Source organism: Manacus candei, unplaced genomic scaffold (assembly GCF_025592945.1).
Source record: "Manacus candei isolate 608988 ecotype Guabito, Panama unplaced genomic scaffold, ASM2559294v1 h1tg000014l, whole genome shotgun sequence".
NCBI classification, from domain to species: domain Eukaryota; kingdom Metazoa; phylum Chordata; class Aves; order Passeriformes; family Pipridae; genus Manacus; species Manacus candei.
The window spans coordinates 77580264-77599882 of record NW_026138062.1 but is presented as its reverse complement, the minus strand read 5'-3'; the positions used below and the strand labels follow the sequence as shown (position 1 = coordinate 77599882).

The window sequence follows — 19619 nt, the reverse complement described above, 5'->3', positions numbered from 1 at the left end:
GGTGGGGGGGGGGCAGCCAAAGTGGCGACGCCGGCGCATGCGCAGTCCATGGCAAGACGCCGGCGATCACGTGGAATTAAGGGCGGCCGAGAGAGGGACCGGCGACTCATGCGCAGTGGCTCCTGTGCCGCTGCAGCGCTCTCCGCTCAATTTACGAGCCGATTCCGGCGGCACGGTGGGATTTGCGGCCTCCCGTCTCTCCCGAGGTGTGCATGGGGGGAATAACGTGAAGATTTTTGGGGCGAAAGCGCAGAAATTAGCGAGGGACGCTAATTCAGGTAAAGTCAGGCACCGGAAAGAGAGAGCGACCGGACTATTTTGGACGGCGCACCAGCAAAGAAGGCGCCCTCTCTGACCGGAAGTCGTCCGAAGCCTCCCAGAAAGAAAGATGGCGGCGCTGTGACCGAAAGTCCTCCAAGGCCGTACAAAAAGATGGCGGCCCCAGCCCGGAAGTTCGCCCCAAGCCCACAGTAAAGATGGTGCCGCCAGGACCTGAACTTAGTCGAGACCACACTAAAGATGGCGGCGAGAGGCCCCCTCGCCTCAGAGAGGCGTCTATCCTGTTGCCTGACCTCCGCCCCGACCCGGACCCCCGCCCCGCGCCCGCAGCGCCCTCTCGCCGCGCCGCTTCCCGCTGTGGGGACGGGGCGGGGCGCTCGGCGGCGCCGGGCGCGGGCGGCAGGTTCGTGGGCGGCGGCAGGTACCGGCGCGGGCAGCCCCCTCCTGGCGGTCCCGCCGTGCCCTGGAGATGCTGTGATTGTGTTTAGGGAATGCTGATTGTGTTTCCCCCACTTTGGCAACGCGGTCATTAAAAAGAGAAAAATAACAAGTCTATGGAAGTGCCCCGCACTTGGGAGCTTGCGGCGCTCTGGGTTAAATCTTGGCTCTCTAATGTTAAAACTGTGGGCGAGGGGCGGTGGCCGAGCAGGGCCAGCGGCGGTGCCGGACGGGGCCGGCCCGGGGGTCCCTCCCCGCGGGGTCGCAGCCGCGGGACCCGCCCCCGCCCCGCGCGGCCCCTCCCGGCGAGCACCGCCCGTCCTTGGGGGCTGCGGCCGCTCCCGGCGCTGCCGAGGCTGCCGGGGAGGGACCGGCCTGTGCTGGGGGCACGGGGTTCGTTCCTTGGGTTCGAGGGCGGCAGCGGGAGCGGCGCTGCGGGGCGGGACGGGCGGGAGGGGCCGGGGGAGGGCGGGGAAGCCGCGGCGGGGCCCGGGGGCTGCAGCTCTCTGGCTTCCCGACTGGCTTTGCAGACATTTGCCACCTTCAGAGGAGGCACAAATCCCCGCGGAGCTGAGCGAGGGGTGCGGGCAGTGCAGCGAGCTGGGGCGGGGCTGTGACCAGGGCAGGGTGTGCGCAGTGCCCCAAAACCCGCACCCAAAACCAGCCCGGAACAGCCCCAGAGCCCAGAGCGAAGCGACGCGGGATCGCGCCGGCCCCGCCCCTCGGCCCGCCCAGGCCCGCCCCCCGGCCCGCCCAGGCCCGCCCCCCGGCCCGCCCGGCCCCGTCCCGCCCGCCCCCAAGAAGGGCGCTGTCCCCGCAGGCCCCGCTCCCCTTGTCCCAGGAGAGCTCCCGGCCGGGCCGTGCCCGCGGAGCTCCCACCCGCCCTTCCCCGGCCCCAGCAGCGCCCGCCGGGGCTGCGGCGGCGGCGGGAGCCGCGCGGAGGGAACGGGGGGCGGGGCCGCGCCGAGGGGCGGGGCCGGGCTGAGCGGGCGGGGCGGGGCCGCAGGGCCAGGCGGGCTGGGATTGGGCGGAGGCGCTCGAGTGCTGATTGGGCAGCGCTGCCGGCCCGCGGTATAAAGGGCCGGCGGGGCAGGTGCGGGCGGTTGTGTGTGAGGGCTGAGGGTGCGGCCCTGCTGCTGCCCGGGCTGCGGAGGGGAGAGCGCCTTGGCCGCTGGGTTTGTGCACCGGGGGCGTTTAGGGGCGCCTTGTGCTGGGCAGCGGGGGCCGGGCTTTTTGTTTTTTTGGTGCTGCATTAATGTTTTTTGCTCATTCTGTGTCCATTTGCAGCCTCGCTCGTGGTTTCCCCTGGTGAGGAGGCGAGTTGTGCTTCCTGCTGGGAGAGAGAACGGCCTTGGGAAGCTGCTCCATGAGCCACAGCTGTGCCGAGCCCGGCAGTCTGTCTAGGTAAGAGCAGGGCTTATACTGCCCGGGAGGAGCTGGGTTTGCTGTTGGAAGATAGAAAATGCCCGTGCCTTTAAATGCAAGGACAGGCAGAAGCTGGGAGGGACCCTGAGCACATTTGAAAAGCCCTTGACTGTGGGAGAAGTGTCCAGGAGAAATTATTCCTTTTTTGTAGGGAGGCAGTTTGCAAGGACTGGGGGGTTGCTGTGCTCTCTAGCACAAATACTGCCCTTGGGATGTGCAGGATGAGGAAATGTTGGCCACGTGTGGGCTGGAGCAAAAGTGTGTGGGTGCCTGTGTGTGACAGCCGTGGGTGTGCAGGAAGGGGGTTCTGGTGCCATTGGAGCTGCCAGGGAGCCGAAAGGGGCACGGTTGTCTGAAAAAGGTGAAAGCTCTGTTGGCCTCTGTTGACACCTGCCCCAAAGGAGATGCACATTTTCTCTTTCTCGTCTGCAGACTTCACAAAGCTCCCCAGGAAAGGAAGCTTTAGATTCTAACTCAGCTTTATGCTAAATGTTTCCTTCCTCCTGTCTCAGCATCCTTTCTGCTGTTGGGACAGCAGGAGGTGGATGGAGAGGATCCCCAGGCATCTGCAGGCACAAGGGACTCGTACAACTGCGATTTTCCTCCAGCCCTCGTGAGAGGGACTTTCAGGATACTCTTGAGAATGTACCAGCTCTCCTGCTGGAGCTTTTCTATGGAATAATTGAACATAAAGAGTAAAACTGAAGTCAGGTGTGTTCTGGAGTATGTTCCACTTGTGCAAAGCTCCTTCCCTCTGTTTATTTTCTGTTCTAGAAAGCACAGTCTGGCGTTCTTGGGCACCTATTATTAAATGGTTCCATGAAAATAACTTTGTACTGAAAGGGGAAAGGAGCTGTCTGTGGGAGGTCAGATGTCCGTGATAAAAGCTTTATGCTTTTCAGTCAGTAAAGCCTTAAAATATCTCACGGTGTGCAGGAATGCCCAGCTTCTAAAAGTCACCAACTGAGTCTTAGAGGCTTCTTTGAAGAGCTGATTTCAGGCAGGCAAATTGCCCCCCCCCCCAGGAGGGACTCTGTGCCTGCTCTCCCGTGGCTCCAAGGGATCTCTGGCCCTTCACGCCGGCACCGAGATTTTCTCGGGAAGGGCCTCAGATCCCCGGACCAGTCTGGGACACAGGCAAGATCCCCCTGCATTTTGGGACCAACTTGGGCCCCCTGGAGGGACAGTGCTGTTGGTGCCCCCCGGGTTGGGGCACCCCGAGGACTCCAGCGCGCACCGAAAGGATTATTCGGGGAGATCCTCGGGGTGCCCGGCCCTGGGGAGCTCAAAGCAAGGTCCCTGCCATGGATTCAGGCATTGCTGAGAGTATCCCAGGGTCCCTGTCCCTGCTAGACATGGAGCTCTCTAATGGGCTGTAATTGGGTTCTAAAAGTGGTGCTCCAAGTGCCAAAGAAGTGTGGGATTGGGATTAAGAAATGAGCAGTGAGGGTCCAATTGGCTGTTTTCTCTGGAATGGGACTGTGAGAGCTGCAGGAGTGCCAGGTGTGTGTTCCAGTCCCCAGCATTTGGTTTGCACATGTCCTGCTCAGACACAGGTCCAACTTGCTCAGTCCTTAACCGAAGAGAGGGAGAACTAAGGACTGGCACTGTTAAGATGATTGGTGTGACAGGGGTCAAACTGGGAAAGCATTGGCTGATTCCTCAGTTTGTCTGTTTGCCAAACTCACCCAAACCTGTGCTAGGAAGAGATGGACTGGAAAAGTTGAGGCAGAAATCAAACTGAAAACTGGGGCTATTGACACTGTAATTGCTGAAACTAAATGTGTCCAAGCAGCAGCTCTTGTTGTGCAGGGAATAACTCCTGTCAGCAGCAAGGCCCCAACTGAAGTGGCAGCTGCAGTTGTTCCTGTGGTGTGGGCCAGTGGAACTGCAGGAGAGTGGAAGAGGGCAGAACCTATAGGTATTACCCCTGATGTGGGATCTCTCCTGGTAAGGCAAACCCAGTATCCTTTAAAATCAGAATGGCAGCTTGGATTGGTTGCAGGAACAGCTGAATTTGCTCCTCATGGTTTGCTTGTAGAAGGTGAATGCCAGAACCTGCCAAGAAAAGCAAGGGCCAAGGGGATTGATTAGTGCAGGACCTGAGAGATCCCCCTGAAATGACAACCTGGAGTAGTTTGCAGTATTAGATTGCAAAGAGGGCCTTTGCTGCATCTCCTTGAGCAAGGAAAGCCAAGAAAGCTTTGCTTTTGCAGGAGAAAATGGGGCAAGTGGGCAGGAAGAAGAGAAGCCCCGTGACTCCTCCCTGAGCCCCAGACAGCCCATGAACTGCCTTGCTGGGAATGGTGGGACGAGCTGGACTCTGGATTGCTCCCTCTGGATGTGTGGTAAGACTGTTATGGCAACTTTTCAGAACAGCCTGTAAGAATTTGCTGCCTTGGCTAGATGGTGCAAGGGCAGCCTTTAAGCAGCTGAAGCCTTCCCTGAGGAGAGCTCTGGGTCTGCCAGATGTGTCAGAACTGTTGGAAGCATCTTTGGTGAGGAGGGTAAAGAAAGGCCAAGGTGTGCAGTGACCCCTCTGAGAAGGGACTTTGAGTTAATGGCATCCCTGCAAGTGAACTTTGTGGGCTGTTCCCCCTACAGGGCAGGTGACAGTCCCAGCTCCAGTGATGGGAAAAATGGTCCAAAGGGAGCCCCAAAAGTTGGAAATCCTCCTGGAGGCTCTTGGCAAAGAGAGTTTGCTGAGTTCCCCATGACAGAAGGACAGTGATAGCTTTTGAGTGCTGGTAGATCCTTTGAATAGATAGCCTTGAGTGTGTCCTTGTTGCCCCAGTAGGCCTTGTCCAGCTCCCCATCTTTCAGGGGATATACATATTAAAGTTTAAAATGCTCTTCCTAACCCTTTGTTGTCTTGAGGCTCTCCCCTCAGGAACTGCAGGAACTCCTGGTGCCGCCTGGGCCGATGGATTGGACGCCCCAGCCCCTCCGTTCCTGCCCAGCCACTGGGGCCATGTCCAGTGGTGGCACTGCCAGCCCTGCAGGTGAAGTGGGAAGGGCCTTTGCAGGTCTTGTGGGTCACATTTATAGCAGCTGAAGTTGCAGTAAAAGGACCTGGGGTCTCTTCTTCTTGAGTTCAGAAAGCTCCTTTTGATTGGTGAGCAGAACGAAGTGGATCCTTCAGAGTTCCCATCCCTGTTTGTGTCTCAGCCTGTGTTAGGATTCAGGGCTGTCAGTTGTTGTCACTGAGGAGTCAAACTGTGCTTTAAATAAGGAGACCCTGGCCTGATGGCCCAGTGTCAAGGCAAAAGGGGGAATGATATCTGAGTGTTAAGATGTAACAAGGGCTAATCCTTTTTGCAGTGGGATGTAGCCTGGAAACTGCACAGAGCTGAGCCAAGGGATGTAAAGGGACCAACCAAGGGAGGTGAAGAAAGAAAGGAAGTGAGGCAGCAGCCAAGCAGCACCAAGTTCCTGTGTAAGCAGGTGAGTTGTGTTGAGGTTCCTCAGGCAGGCACTGAGGATTTTGAGGGCTCCAGACAGAGAAGAGCTGGGAAGGCCCTCGGTGAAGCCCCTCAGAAACCTGAAGCCCCTGGGTCTTTTTGGGAGCCTGAGCTATTGCACCCCTGGGGATGGCTTTGGTTTCTTTCTCTCCTCAGAGTAAAACTTTGTGGGGGAGTCTGTGATCTCCCTAATTTTTCTATCTGTAGTGGTTTGAACCAGGTTTTCCCCCTGAAGCTAAGAAAACCCAGGGGGTGGTGACCTGTGGAAGTTTTGAAGTTTTGTCCAATGTGCGCTCCTGCGAAATGTAAACATACCACAAGCAAACAGAAGAGAAGGTTAGTTGTAGTTTGGTTGTAGAAGTGGTAGCCATGTTCTGAGGCCACGAGGAGCAGATGGCAGAAGCCCCCTGGGGGGCTTTGGCCTCCCAGCCCCCAGCGGGGGCCTGCGGGGACCTGGAACAGCATAAAGCTGGGCTGGGTGCCTGCAGGAGAGAGCTAAGAAAGTTTCCTTCACTGTGAGCAGCAGCAGCGGCAGCAGAAGCAACACTGGCCGCAGAAGGTGGCAGAGAGCCAGGAGAGATAAAATCAAGCAGCAACAACGGCATGCAGCACCAGAGAAAGAACTCCTGCAAGGAGAGAGAGAAAGAGAGAGAGAGAGGGAGCGAGAGAGCAGCAGAGAGACAGATTTTTGGGGGTAAGAACTGAACCAGACCCCCTAAACTCCTTGGAGACCCCTCACATCCTAGAAGGGAGGGGTGAAGTGCGACATGCACTGCAGAGAGGAGCTGAGAAGCTCAGAGCATTCTGGGAAGCTGGACCGGGATGGAGAGGAATGCAGAGGGGGGTGACCTTGGCCTTCCCCCCCCTGCCACTGCTGCCAAGGTGGCAGCCTGAAACAGAGCACAGGAGCTCTGGTAGAACTCGAGACAAAGGCTTTCAACTGAATGCTGCCCAAGATGTTCTGACTCAGGGGTGAACCCCTTGAGGAAGGGACTTTCATGAAGACAGCCCTGCATTTCGTGATATGCCTGTGGTGAAACGAGTTTTGTCCCTGCTGGCAGTCCACAGGTGAGGCCTTTGCTTGGCGTCAAAGGAGAGCCAAGAGGGGTGAAAGGAGAACCCCTTGTGTCTTGAAAGACCCTCGTTTGGAGACAACGGGCCAAGGGGCTTGGAGACCCCCTTGTGTGTATTGAAAAGAGATCCAGCTACGATAATCCAGTTACAGCTGCTGCATGTGAAGAGGACAGATGACTGCTGCCTTAGAAGATACTGCTGCTCAGAGTAGAGACTAGAAGGGATCTGTCCTTCTTCCCTCCTGGACTTTTATTTGGAGGGGAGAAGAGATCTGATTCATTGTAAATACTTATGTCATGGTAGAGATAGTTGAAATCGTGTGTATAACGTATTATAATATTTATTTGTACAGTCATTGTAATATATTCCCTTTCCCCCATTTTGAGTCTTGTGTGTTTGTCTGGAAAAAAATCATCCCACATTAGGTCGAGATGTGGGAGGAGGCTTAGACTAGGGAATTAGATTTTGGGGATCTCAAACCATGGCAGTATCATAACTGAAACTTGGAAGAAAGTTGACCTTGTGTAATTTCCCAACTGCCTTGGCCGGGTTGAACCAGCAGTGCCAGATTGTTGTAGTGTGCAGGGTATTGTTTGTGTCTGAGCAGTTTGGGGTTGATTTGCCAAGGGAGGCCATGGAATGTTTTGGTGTTTTTGTCTCAATATTTGTAGGTAGTACCCTGAATTAGTTGATTTCTTCCTCACTCCCTGATATCTGAGTTAGGAGATGTACCAAGAACTGGTAGTTTTTGCAGTGGGATGTTCCCTAGAAACTGCATGGAGCTGAGCCAAGGAACTTAAAGGGACTGAGCAAGCAAAGTCAAGAAAGAATGAAGAAGAGAACTGAGGCAGAAGCCAAGCAGCACCGAGCTCCTCTACAACCAGGTGAGTTGTGTTGAAGTTGATAAGGTGGTCACTGAGAACTTTGGGGGCTGCAGGCACAGGTGACCACCAGAGACCCCTGATGGAGCCCCTCAGAGACCTTATAAGGGTTTGTGTGTATGGGATCAGGTGTTGGGAATGTCCTGAATGTGGAACAGGAATGCAGGGAAGGAAAATGAACCCTCCTGTAATGCTGCCATATCAGCTGCAGTGGAGACCCCTCTGTGTGCCCTTTGGGAGCGGATTGCCAGGACCCCTGTCGGGCTGGGATCATGGCAGGGTGTTGTAAGCAAGGAATGCCTGGCTTCTAAAAGTCACCAGCTGAGTCTTAGAGGCTTCTTTGAAGAGCTGATTTCAGGCAGCTGAATTGGCCCTGCAGGAGGGACTCTGTGCCTGCTCTCCCGTGGCTCCAAGGGATCTCTGGCCCTTCATGCCGGCACCGAGATTTTCTCGGGAAGGGCCTCAGATCCCCGGACCAGTCTGGGACACAGGCAAGATCCCCCTGCATTTTGGGACCAACTTGGGCCCCCTGGAGGGACAGTGCTGTTGGTGCCTCCCGGGTTGGGGCACCCCGAGGACTCCAGCGCGCACCAAAAGGATTATTCGGGGAGATCCTTGGGGTGCCCGGCCCTGGGGAGCTCAAAGCAAGGTCCCTGCCATGGATTCAGGCATTGCTGAGAGTATCCCAGGGGTCCCTGTCCCTGCTAGACATGGAGCTCTCTAATGGGCTGTAATTGGGTTCTAAAAGTGGTGCTCCAAGTGCCAAAGAAGTGTGGGATTGGGATTAAGAAATGAGCAGTGAGGGTCCAATTGGCTGTTTTCTCTGGAATGTGACTGTGAGAGCTGCAGGAGTGCCAGGTGTGTGTTCCAGTCCCCAGCATTTGGTTTGCACATGTCCTGCTCAGACACAAGTCCAACTTGCTCAGTCCTTAACCCAAGAGAGGGAGAATTAAGGACTGGCACTGTTAAGATGATTGGTGTGACAGGGGTCAAACTGGGAAAACATTGGGTGATTCCTCAGTTTGTCTCTTTGCCAAACTCACCCAAACCTGTGCTAGGAAGAGATGGACTGGAGTCTCTGATCCCCGGGGCAGTTGACCTGCATGACCTGGGAGCCTCTGGGATTAGACTGGCCTGGGCAGACAGGGAGCAGTTTGTCCTGTGGAGCTGGGCTGGGTTTGTTGAGGATGCCTTGGGAGGCAGGGCTGGAGAGGCTCCTCTGTTGGCTGTAGTGGTGGAAGGTTGTAGCAGCAGGGCTGGAGCCTTCGCCCTCCTGCTCCCCCCGTGAGCCCCGACGGGCCCGTGCCCTTGGCAATGGAGGGCCCCCATTGCTGAGTCAGCGGTTCCGGGGGCCAGGAGGGATGGGATCAGGATGCCGAGCTCCACCCAGGGCCAGGGCTGCCAGTGTTGTAACCATGGAAAGAACTGAAAGCAGAGTGAGATGGAGGCCAAGCTCCAGCACAAGGGTGGGTGAGAAAAGACCCTGGTCTTCAGGTGGAGCTTTGAATTCCCTGGAAAAATGGATCCTGTCAAATGGATCAGGCCCTTCTGGGTGCTGGAGCAGAGGCCTCTGTGATTTATGGTCCCCCTGAAAGGTTGCAAGGACAGCAAGTTTTGACTGCAGGATGAGGTGGCAAACAAAGTGAAGTGGTCCAGAGAAAAGCTGAGCTTAAAATTGGTCCTGTGCCAGAGCAGCCTCGTGCAGTGCTTGTTGCTGTCCCTGAGTGTCCCATTGCAGTGGATATTTCCAAGGGTGCCTTGTGCTGGGGAGCACTGGGGGCAGTTCCCTTTCCCTGGGCAGGGCAGGCAGGGCAGGCAGGGCACGTTTACCCCCTCGAGGGGGGCTCCACAGTCCCACCCTCTGCCCTGGGAGCGTGGCAGAACACCTGGACCCACTGTCCTTGCCAGAGAGGGGACAAGGGATGGTTGGATGGGTGAGGGAATGGTTCAGGGAGTACAAGCACCATTAGAGTGAGTAGTGCAGCACGTGGAAAGAAAGGGGGGGAGTTAATCCAGACAAAATCCAAGCACCTGCCCAACCTGTGATTTTTTTAGGAACTCAGTGGTGCTGTGGTCCCCAGGAAGTATTGCCCAGGACTAGGCAGGAGACTTCAGACTTGGTCACCCCCAGAGCAAGGTGGCAGCCCAGCAGTTTATTGGTTTGTTTGGCTTTTGGTGACAACAAGGTCCTCCTTTGGGACCAATCCTTGGCCTGGGCCATGAAGTCTGTGAGTTTGAGTGGGAAATGAGCAGCAGGGAGGGTTGGAATTAGCTCAGGGAGCAATTCAACAGGCTCTGGACCTGTGGCCAATCCGAGCCAGAGAGGGGGAACTAAAGGTTACTGCCAGTGGTAATGGTGCCAGTTGTAGCCTCTGGCAGAAGTAGGGTGGGAAGGATGTGCCCTTAGGATTTGGGAATAGGAAGTTACTGGAAGCCAGCCCAAGGTAGCCCCCGTTGGAGAAGTGGCTCTGAGTATGTTCTTGGGCTTTAGTGGCAACTTAAGAAATGATAAGAGGGCCTGAAATCCCCATAAGGCCTTGGGTACAAAGCTCCTCCAGGATGCACAGGCCAGGCCACGCTCAGGAAGGCAGCCCCATGAAATGGAGATGGTGGATCCAAGCCAGAGCCAGAGCAGGGGCGGGGCAGGAGCGAGGCCTCGGGAGGGAGTTGCCAACGGCCCTGTGGTTGAAGCAACAAGTGTAGATCCCTTGGACAGTGAGCACAAATCACTGGGAAATGGGGAAAAGCCCCAGAGCAAGTGCTGGGAGCAGAGGGGGAGCATGCATGGCTCACTGCTGGGTCAGCCCCATCTGTCAGTGGGAAGCACTTTTGGAAAGCAGGAGCTTATAACCCATGCCAGAGGGAATTTGAAGTCACGAAGGGGGGAGGCAAAAGTTGTCCATGAGCTGAATGAGATGCCCTACCTCTGGGAATGAAACAGGAAAAGGGGAATATGTTGGTGTGAATAAATATTAGTGGAGGGAATGACATTGCCATGTTTTAGCTTGATATCTTACAGAAACTGTGGATCCTGGCCATCCTCAGAGCCCTTGTGGTCCCTCTGGGCGATGCTGTTGGCCCGGGCAGTGCCCTGGAAAAGGTGCCTGGGTGGGGTGACTTGGTTTGATTTGGATGGAGATGGAAAAGCGGCTCCCAAACAGGCCCCCAGGCCAAGGTGACCCGGGAAGCAAATGGCCCTTGCCCAGGGGTCAGTCTCCCTTTGTGCCCGGGGCACTCTATGGCAGGGCCGGGGGCTGTCGGGCTTATTGTGGGGGCGGCTGTTGGTGCCCTCAGTGGGATTGGATGGATGTGATTCCAGGGGCTGGGAGCACTGTGGCCATGCAGGGCTGGAGTTTCCCTTATGGTGCTGGGTCCGGGGGGTCTCCCTGGCATCGTTGTCCCCCTGTGTGAGCGGTGCCAGTCACAGCCACAGTGTCACAGCAGCAGGGCTGTGCCCTGGGCTCTGCCTGCTGGGCTGTTCTGGGTAAGTGCTGCCAAAAGAGCAAAGGGATCAGCTTGGGCAGGGGATGGCAGAGTTTGGCATCATCCTCCTGTGGCAGATATTGATCAGGGTAGTAATTTATGAACTGGGCTGAGTGCACATGCCATAGTGTGTCTACTGTAATAGAAAGAAATGAGGCACAGAATGACCTAATGAGTACCAATGAACTGACATGGAGGGCTGTATTCACATCCTGGATTGCAAAAATTAACTGGATTTTATCTCCTGAATCGCTGCAGGGCATCGACTGATATCGTGCTGGAAAAATAACACACTTCAGTGTAAGTCAACCAGGGAGTTTTTGTATGTAAGAGGAAATTATTGCCCTGCAACTTTGAAAGAAGCCTTGACTTGATCACCAACTGCAAGCAGTAAACAGAGGGGGTCAATTAGTGACTTTTGGGCATTAGGTAGAACAACTCCCTGCTCCCCACTGGTGGGACATATTTACAGGATTCTCACCATCTGCTCCCACATTTTTGAACACTTTAATCCATCCAGTAATCACAGTAATTACACTGATTTTATGAATGAAATGGAGTTGTTGTCTATGGGATCCATTACAGGAGTTGTTTCTCGTGCGTCTCTGTCCTGACAAGAGATCAAAGGATCAAAGGGAAAGGATGAGAAGTTCCCTGAGAATTGAGCCCCAGGGCTGCTGCCCCTGAGGAGCAGGGTAAGGGCTGTGTGTGCTCAGGGGCCACAGTTCTGGCTCGGGGGGCAATCTGGATGTGATGCCTTGCTCCTTTCCTTTTGTGTCCCCTAAATCTGTAGTTGAGGTGTTGGATTGTGTTTGTTCAAACTGTTCCTATTATTCCCTGACTAAGGAGTTGTTTCCTTGAGTGCCCTGCCTGTCAGCAAAACACCGGGCCCAAAGGATCCTGGCAAGTGCAGCCCTGGAAGAGTCAGGAATACTCAAAAAGGCCCCAGTTCTCATGCAGCTCAACTGTGTAAAACATTTATGAAGCTAAAATTCCACAGCCGTGAGCTGTTGGCTCCCAAAGAATAGTGGAGGGAGAGGCAGAGAATCCCACTGCTGCTGGGGCTGAACTGTGTGCAGTGAGGGGGCAGGACTTGGACCTGCTGCCTGAGTGCTCTCCAGCCCCCCAGGCTGGATCCCCACTGTCAGCCCCTGGCTCCATCCCTTGAGAAGAGGGTGTTCCTGCAAGCCCAGCTGGTGGTTCTGGGGGCACCTCCTGCCCTGGCCTGCTGTGAAGGTGTTTGTGTTGCAGCTCAATAAAGTCCCTTTCAGTGGTGATTGTGTCACTTTGGTGTCAGTTCCTCTCCCCTCTTCCCCTGCCCCCGTGGCTGCATCACTGCCTTGTGCCTAACTGAACTCTTCCCCTGCAGCAGTTCCCTGCTGCTCTCATCGAGGGGGGAGCTGAGGCCCCTGAGCCAAGGGGAAAAGGATCCATCCAAGGCCGACCCATGCTCACCTCCTGCCTTCCTCCAGCCTCCCGTGTTTCCAGTTCCCCTCCCTACTGGACACACAGCCTGTTCCCAAACAACCCCCGTTCCTGTTCTCTCTCCGTGTCTCCCCTCACAACTCCCCTCCTCTAATCTCCAGCTGCCCAGGCCCCTGGTTTTGAGGGGCATTCCTGGGCTGCTGCCTCCCCATTCCTTAGAACTGAAGTCCCAAGAGCCCCAAGTGCAGAGAGGTCTGCAGGGAAGAAGTGCCAAGAGCTGCCCGTGCCTGCCTGTGTTCCTGCAGTTCTCCTTCCTGCTCTCCCTGGGCTGGAGAGACCTGCCTGCCCTGGGTTTATTGGAGCAGAGGGATGTGATTACATTTGTCCAGAAGGGATGTTTACAGACATGTTTTCTGACAGGCAGTGCCATTTCCCTTTGACCTTTCCACCTTTTCCAAGTTTTCCCAAGTGCTGCCCAGCACGGGGATCCGTGTGCTGGGACAGTGATTGGCAGGAGGAAGGGGAGCCTTGGCCTCACCTGCCCAGCTCAGGTGGGTGGCACAGAATTGGGGTGGGCTGGCAAGGCATGAACACATTTCTGAGTTCTGGAGTGCCTTGAAACCTTTCCCTGTCAGGTTTCTCTCCCTCATTTCCTGGGCTCCAGCATCCCAGGTGTCTCTTCCCTTGTCCAAAGTCCAGTGGCAGAGGATGGACTGACTCACAAGGGGGGGTTGGAACCAAAAGGGTTCTGTTCAAATTGGGCAAGGAATGCAGTAAGAAAGGTGAGCCTCCTTTTAGTGCCTGAAAGAGATAGGAATGGAAATGCTGGAAAAGGCCACATTTTATTTTTGTCCCCCCTGGATTTTTCATGGATAGAACTGTCTAGTGAGCAACTGAACAGAAGGGTGAAGGGCAGGAGCCTTTGACTTGCCCAGTGCCCTTAATTGCCTTGTTCTCCTCTCTTCCAGGCCAGGCCAAAGCCCTGATCCAGCCCAGCTCTGCCAAGTGCCCTGGGCTGGGAGCAGCCAAAGGCAAGAGGCTGCAGCCCCGCCGGCCGGGCTGGGGGCTCCTGGTGCTGCCCGTGGGGTGGGGTAAGTCACAGGGACACCTTTCTCTCCTCCTGGTGTTGGCATCTGCTCCCTGGGCACTGGATGTGTAAGGAAGGAGGGAGTAGCAGAGAAGGGGAGTGTTTCCAAACTGTCTGAATGTTGCCCCCAGGTTTGGGATGGAGCAGCCATGGGGGTGGTTGGGTTTGGCCTGGGCCGGTCAGGATCAGCCATAAAGGACCCACCAGACCCCTGAACCCTCACTGGACATGTCCAGCCCCTCAAGTTGTTAATTTTCAACAGAGGACAAGTTATTGGTAATTGCTTCTGGTCTGTGGAGAATTTCCTTTGGAATGATCAACCAGAGAGTGTATCAGTGCAAAGCATCCTTTTGGGTCTTTTGTTTGTTTGTGATTTCCTCTCTGGCTTCAATGAGTTTGATGTGCTCCTGTTAAGGAAGCAGCCTGTTTTTATCTGGAAATTTGGGGTGGTTTGCTTTGTTTAGGGTGCTTTTTCCCCCCACTGACTCAGGCCTTCCGTGCATAGTCCGTGTTGTCCCACAGGACTGCTTTGGTTCTGGGTCAGAGAGAGTGAAGGGAAGTGGCTTTTCCTCATCTGGAATGTTTCTAAGCAGAAGTGGGGTGTTGTCCTGCCCCTCCCCAAAGCACTGCAGGCACCTGGGAGTAGCTCAGGGCTGGCCCAGTTCTCTGAGACAGCACCATGGGGGAGAGGTTTAAGTATTAGTAACATCTCTGGTGTCCCTTGGTTGCAAAGATTGGGTCCTACAGTCCCAGAGTGTTAAGGAAAACAAGGAACTTCTGTTCTTCCTGGCAAACCTTCTGCTATTGCTTGTGCAGTGTTTGAGTTCTGTTGTCTGAGTTCCTGTCCAGGATCTTTCAAAGAGAACCTGTTAGAAATTTAGAGGTAGGATTAGAATTTGGGTCTGTTGCCTACCCAACTACCTCCAAGTCCTGATGGACTGGAGTGATGAGTGCTCTCAGCACAGGTTATTTCTTGATATTTTGTGGCTTTCCCTCAGCTGTGGGTGAGGAATTGTGCAAGCAAGGCCTGTGTGCCCGTGGGTGTCTCCCGTGTGTGTCCGTGTGGCAGGGCTGGGACAAGGACTCATGCAGGGACCCAGCTGGCACTGGAGCTGCTGCCATTCTGAGCCACTGCCAAGGGCTGGGGAGAGACCATCTGGGAGGCTGTTCCTGGGATTCCATTGGAGCTGGATCTCCCTCCAGCTGCAGCAGCCAGGGGAGGGTTCTTCCTTGGGCAGCCCAGTGGCTTTTGCTCAGGCTGGCCCAGAGTGGGGCTGGGGCAGGTTCTCCAGGGAACTGGAGCCAGCCCTGAACGGGGCTCTGGAGAGCAGGAGCTGCAGGGACTGAGGTTTGCAAAGCTGGGCTGAAGTTTGTCAAAGCAGCAGAACATTCTCATTCTGGTGGGTTTGTGGAGTCCGTGTTGGTTTCCAAGAGAACTGGGTCAGACTGGGTTTGTGGTCCGAGAGCTGCCCCCCTAAATGTGGCAGGCTGTGTGTGCTGGCAATGAAGTGCTATCCCAGAGGCTGATGGTTTCTGTCTCCAGGGATGCCCAGGACACTGCTAATCCCCAGGGATCTGCTCTGGGGCCAGGCTGTCCGTGCTGGAGGGCCCTGGTGGCTGCAGTCCCTGAGCCCGCAGAGACAGAGAGAGCCCCGGCCCGAGTGGCCTTTGGCCCCTTGTCCTGAATTTGGGGTGAGCCTGGGAGCGTGTGGAGGGTGAGAATGAGGGCTGTGTTTCCAATGCATCATCCCTGGGAAGATCCTGTTGTTCCAGAGTGCTGGGGACAGTTTGGGCTTGGCAGCTTCAGAGCTGGGTTGGAGCAGCCCCTGAAAAGAATCAGGAGAGTGGAGGTTTGTCCCAGTGGTGCTTTCACACCCCACTTGACAGTCTGGGCTTTGTGTTTGAGGTTGTCCTGGATTTGCTCTGCAGATAATGGGCCCTTCCCAATTCAGCCTAGCAGATCCCAAGGGCTCTTATGGGAATATTTGTTCTTTCCTTCCCTTTGGGATAACTTCATCTCCAAACTACCATGAGCAATCCCTTAATTTATGCTGGAGAAAACCAAGTGTCAGAGGCAGTTTGCCAAGGAGACCAGAAGTGTCTTTGGAGCAGTGCTGCCAGCTGCGTGTGCCTGTCCCCAGCCTGGCACTGCCCACAGAGACACACTGGGCACTGACCATTAGAGGGAACAAACCCACTGCCTGCCAGAGGGTTTGTCCTGGGCCATCAGGCCTTGGGCAGGAACTGGACTGGACAACTCCATCAGCTGCTCTTCCCCCACAAAGCCCCATCCCCTGGGCATTAATGACGTGCCCTGTGCCCAGCGCTCACTGTTCACCCAACTGAAACCAGAGCAAGGCTTGCTTTGCTTGGAGCAACTTAAAGGAACTTGAAAACAAAATAAATCACATTTTTCTTCCTTTTTTTTCTTTTAGATGCTGGAATTGCCTCTCTGGGTGTGTGCTGAGCTCTGGCTGCAGGGGACTGTCAGGCCTTAGTGGCTGTGAGTTCGTGTTCTTCTCCCTGGGAAACTGGAAAGAGTTATTCCTTGGATTGCAGAAATGTTTTCTGAAACCTGTCCCCTTCTTTGTGCCTTTTGCTGACAGATCTTCTCTTTCTACCTTTGAATTCACAGCCTCCTTGTAGCTCCCAGCTGGGGAAACCTGGGAGAACAGGGACAGAGGTGACATTTTTATCTGCAGACTTGGGGTAATTTCTAGGGGATACAGCAACTGTTTGTGTAGGAAAGTGCATTGAACCACATTGGCCCAAGTTGTGTTTGCACCAGCTGGGGCCAGAGGTGCAAGGCAATCCAAAGCAAACCCTGCTCAGCCTCTGAATGCCAGGGGAAGTTCTCCAAGCTGCTCCGTGAGGGACTAAAGATACACTGAAATGGAACCAAATAAGGGTCACTGTCCCTGTGGAAAGGCCAAAGGAGTTGGTTGTGACTTGGATTGTCCCATTGGGAGATGGAGGTTGCTGGGATGCAGACAATGCCCTCCCTCAGGCTGCCAAGATCTCTCAGTGCAGCGGCTTTGGCCGACACGGCAGCACAAAGATTGTTCTCTGCGGGGGCCCAGGTTTGGGTTCCGGTCTCAGCTTTGCAGGTTTGGATGAATTCTACCTACAGCCCGCAATTCCACGGGGAATTCCTGCTGGAACAGCCTCCCAGTGCCTCCTGGAGCCTGGATCTTCCCCTGCAGAGCTGCCGCTCTAACGCCAGGTTTGCCGGGAAGCAGCCACAGTTCCAGGTTTGCTCAGCGGGATCGGGGTAAGGACAGGTAGATATTCCACAGACTTTGCTGTTTATAACCCTCCTCCCTCGGCCCCGCTGGTGTCCCTTGAGCGACTTCCCTGGAATTGGGCCGATTCTCCGCCCCGGGCCGGGCTCCAGGGGACGTGTTGGCCCAGGAGAAGGCGGGGGCCGGACGCGCTCCCGGCCCGGGGCGAGGCAGCCCCTGAGCACGGGCGAGGACGTCCCTCCGGCCGGGAAGCCGCTGTCCCTTCGGAGCCTCGGGAGCGGCCCCGGGGAGTTCTTTTCCCCGAGGAAAGGGATGCACATCCCTGCCTTCAGGGCACCTCGGCTCTGTCCCACCTGTTCAAGCCGTCCACGGACTCCATCCAACTCCGGGCCCGAAAAGCGGCCCCGACCTGAGCCCCCCCGGCATTTTGGGTTCCAAACGCTCACCTGGAGGAGACGCCCCCCCGCAGGCGGGACCAGGCGGCGACACTCGACCGACGCCTTTGCCTCGGAGCGAGGGATCCCTCCGGACTCGTTTGGCTTCTTTATCCGTGGAAAGGGACGTTGTACCAGCACCTTTGCAGTCAATGGGGAAATCCCGGACGGGGCCGGAAAACCTCCCTGAGCAGGGCAGTGATGAATTGGTGCCCGTCCCCAGCCGGGCACAGCCCAGCCGGCCCGTGGCTGCGAAGGGCTCGTGCAGAGGAGGGAGAGCTGCCGAGATTGAATAAAAGCGCATTTCCTGACTCTATTTGTCTGAGGTCCTTCCCTCCTTTGACTCGCGCGGCAGTGTCCGGTTGGAGCATTTCTTGGTTTCCTCCCCTGTAGCTTTTTCCCTCCCAGGCAGGGCCTTCCCCGTCTGCAAATAAAGAGGAAATGTTTCAACGGGATTTTGAAAAACCAGAGGGTTTGGCCCGGGAGGGAGCGAGTTGCCGAGGAAACAGGGGAGAGGAAGGAAAACCTCAGGTCTCACCTGACAAATGTCAGATGAGCCGCACCTTATGGATGGCAGGGCAAAGAACTGCTGTGGGCAATTGCCGAAGTTCCGCAGGCAGAGCTGGGAGCAGCCTGTGCCCGACCCGCGGCACGGTCAGCGCCAGCTCCTGGGGCCGCCTGAGGACAGACACAGGGACACGGGGACAGACGGGCAGCTCTGCTGGGGGTCCCGGAGCACGGGAGGAACGGAGAAAGGGCTGCCCTCGTTCTTCCCTGCCCCGGCAGGCCCCCGGCTCCCCGCGGCCGGAGCGGGCCCGTGGCCGGAGCCCCGGCGGGCCCCAGAGCCCTCGTTCCCGGGGGGCCCTGCGGGCGGGAACCCCCGCGGCCGTGTGGAAGGGGGAGGCGGGCGATGTTCTCCCCGGGAGCGGGTGCGGTGGCCTCGGGGGTGCCCGAGCGGGAGAGCTCCGATCCCGCTGGGGGTGCGGGCGGCACCCCTTCTCGGGGGTCCCAGGGTCGGCCCGGCGTGTCCCCGCGCCCCGGCCGGTCCCAGCCCCGGCTCCGCCTCTGCACGACGAAAGCGCCGCCGTTCTCCCCCGACCGGGCCCCGGCAGAGCCCCGGCCCGAGCGGCCCCGCCGCGCTCGGCCCCAGCGCCCGCCCCGGAGCGGCTCTTCTCACCCGCGTTGCCGGGGCACAGGCGGCGAGACCGGGCTGGGATGAGCCCAGCACCGATCCTGGTCCCCGACCGGATGCCGAGCCCCATCCCAGCCCCAAGCCAACCTCGCTCCTCCGGTCGCGGTCCCGGTCCTGATCCTTGTCCCGGTCCTCCTGCCGAGCTCCATCGCCACCCTCGGTCCTCCGATGCGGCGATCGCTCCCGCAACATCCCGGTACGAGCTTTCTCCACAAGTTCGGGACGAGCCCGGCTCTGCCGGCTTTGAACGCCGCGGGCGGGGCGGGGCCTGGGCGGGGCCGGGGCGGGGCGGGGCCCGCACAGGTGTGCGAGGCGGGGCCCGTCCAGGTGCGCGGGGCGGGGACGGGCAGGGGGCGGGTCGGGGCGGGGGTATTTAAGCGCCGGAACTCGCCCCATCTCCCGTTTGCTCGGGCAGTGCGCGGGGAGGCAGCAGCGCCGCGGGAGCCTCTCGCTGCCGCGGCTCTTTTGCTTTGCTTTTGTTTTTACTTTTCTTTTACTTTTCTCCCTTTTTTTCGTCCCCTCCCTTCCTCCCCACCCTCCACCCGCTCCCCGCACGCCGCCTCTCCCCGGCCGCTGTCGCTGCCCTCCTGCACAGCCCGGCCCCCCCCCTGCCCCCGGCCCCCCCTGCCTGCCCCTGCTCCCCCCTCGCTGCTCCGCTGCACAGCCCGACCCCCCCTGTCCCCCGCTCCGTCCTTGCCCCCCCCGCCCGTCCCCTCCGTCCCCCTGTCCCCCGGGCCGTGTCCCCGCAGCCGCGGGCTTGGGGGCGCCGCTTTAATAAAGCCGCGAGGGCCGGAGCCGGCGCCTCCCTGGATCCCCCCCACGGGGCCGGGCCCGCTCGGCGGGTCCCCCCTGCAGTTCCCAAGCGCCGCCCGACACCGCCGGGGCTCCGGCCCGTCCCGACATCACACGGGGGGCTCCGCGGGCGGGGGGACGAAGGGGAGGCGGGGGGGCAGGGGATGAGGGTCCCCTCCGGAGGAGGGGGAGGAGGGTGGGGGCTGGGGGTCTCGGGGAGAGGGGTAGGGGGATCCCCTCCGGAGGAGTGGGGTCCCCGGGTGGGAGGGGCCAGAGGGGGGAACTCCTCCCACTGATCCCTCCCACCCCGGGACTCCCCGCCCCGAGGGGCGGTCAGGGGGCTCCCTTCCAGAGGAGGGGGCTCGGGGAAGGGGGAGGAGGGCGGGGGCAGGGGCGGGGGTCAGGG

General features: G+C 57.6%; 1 protein-coding gene across 8 annotated transcripts; it reads left to right on the top strand.

Moving 5' to 3' along the window:
* Positions 1–1632: 1632 nt before the first annotated feature.
* On the top strand, positions 1633–16905 carry LOC127467466 (uncharacterized). Of its 8 annotated transcripts, XM_051779452.1 has the most exons (7): positions 1633–2121; positions 2575–4490; positions 5020–5144; positions 5464–5586; positions 7447–7561; positions 13435–13557; positions 15989–16905. In XM_051779452.1, the coding sequence occupies exons 2-7, from the start codon at positions 4427–4429 to the stop codon at positions 16018–16020; spliced, it is 582 nt and encodes a 193-aa protein (XP_051635412.1). In that variant the 5' UTR covers positions 1633–2121; positions 2575–4426; the 3' UTR covers positions 16021–16905. The 8 variants fall into 8 exon arrangements, 1 of the variants encoding a protein (XP_051635412.1); XR_007903133.1 differs by lacking the exons at positions 1633–2121; positions 13435–13557; positions 15989–16905 and adding an exon at positions 11627–11724 and having other exon boundaries at positions 2527–5144; positions 6127–7561; XR_007903132.1 differs by lacking the exons at positions 1633–2121; positions 13435–13557; positions 15989–16905 and adding an exon at positions 5811–5939 and having other exon boundaries at positions 2527–5144; positions 6127–9607.
* Positions 16906–19619: the final 2714 nt, after the last annotated feature.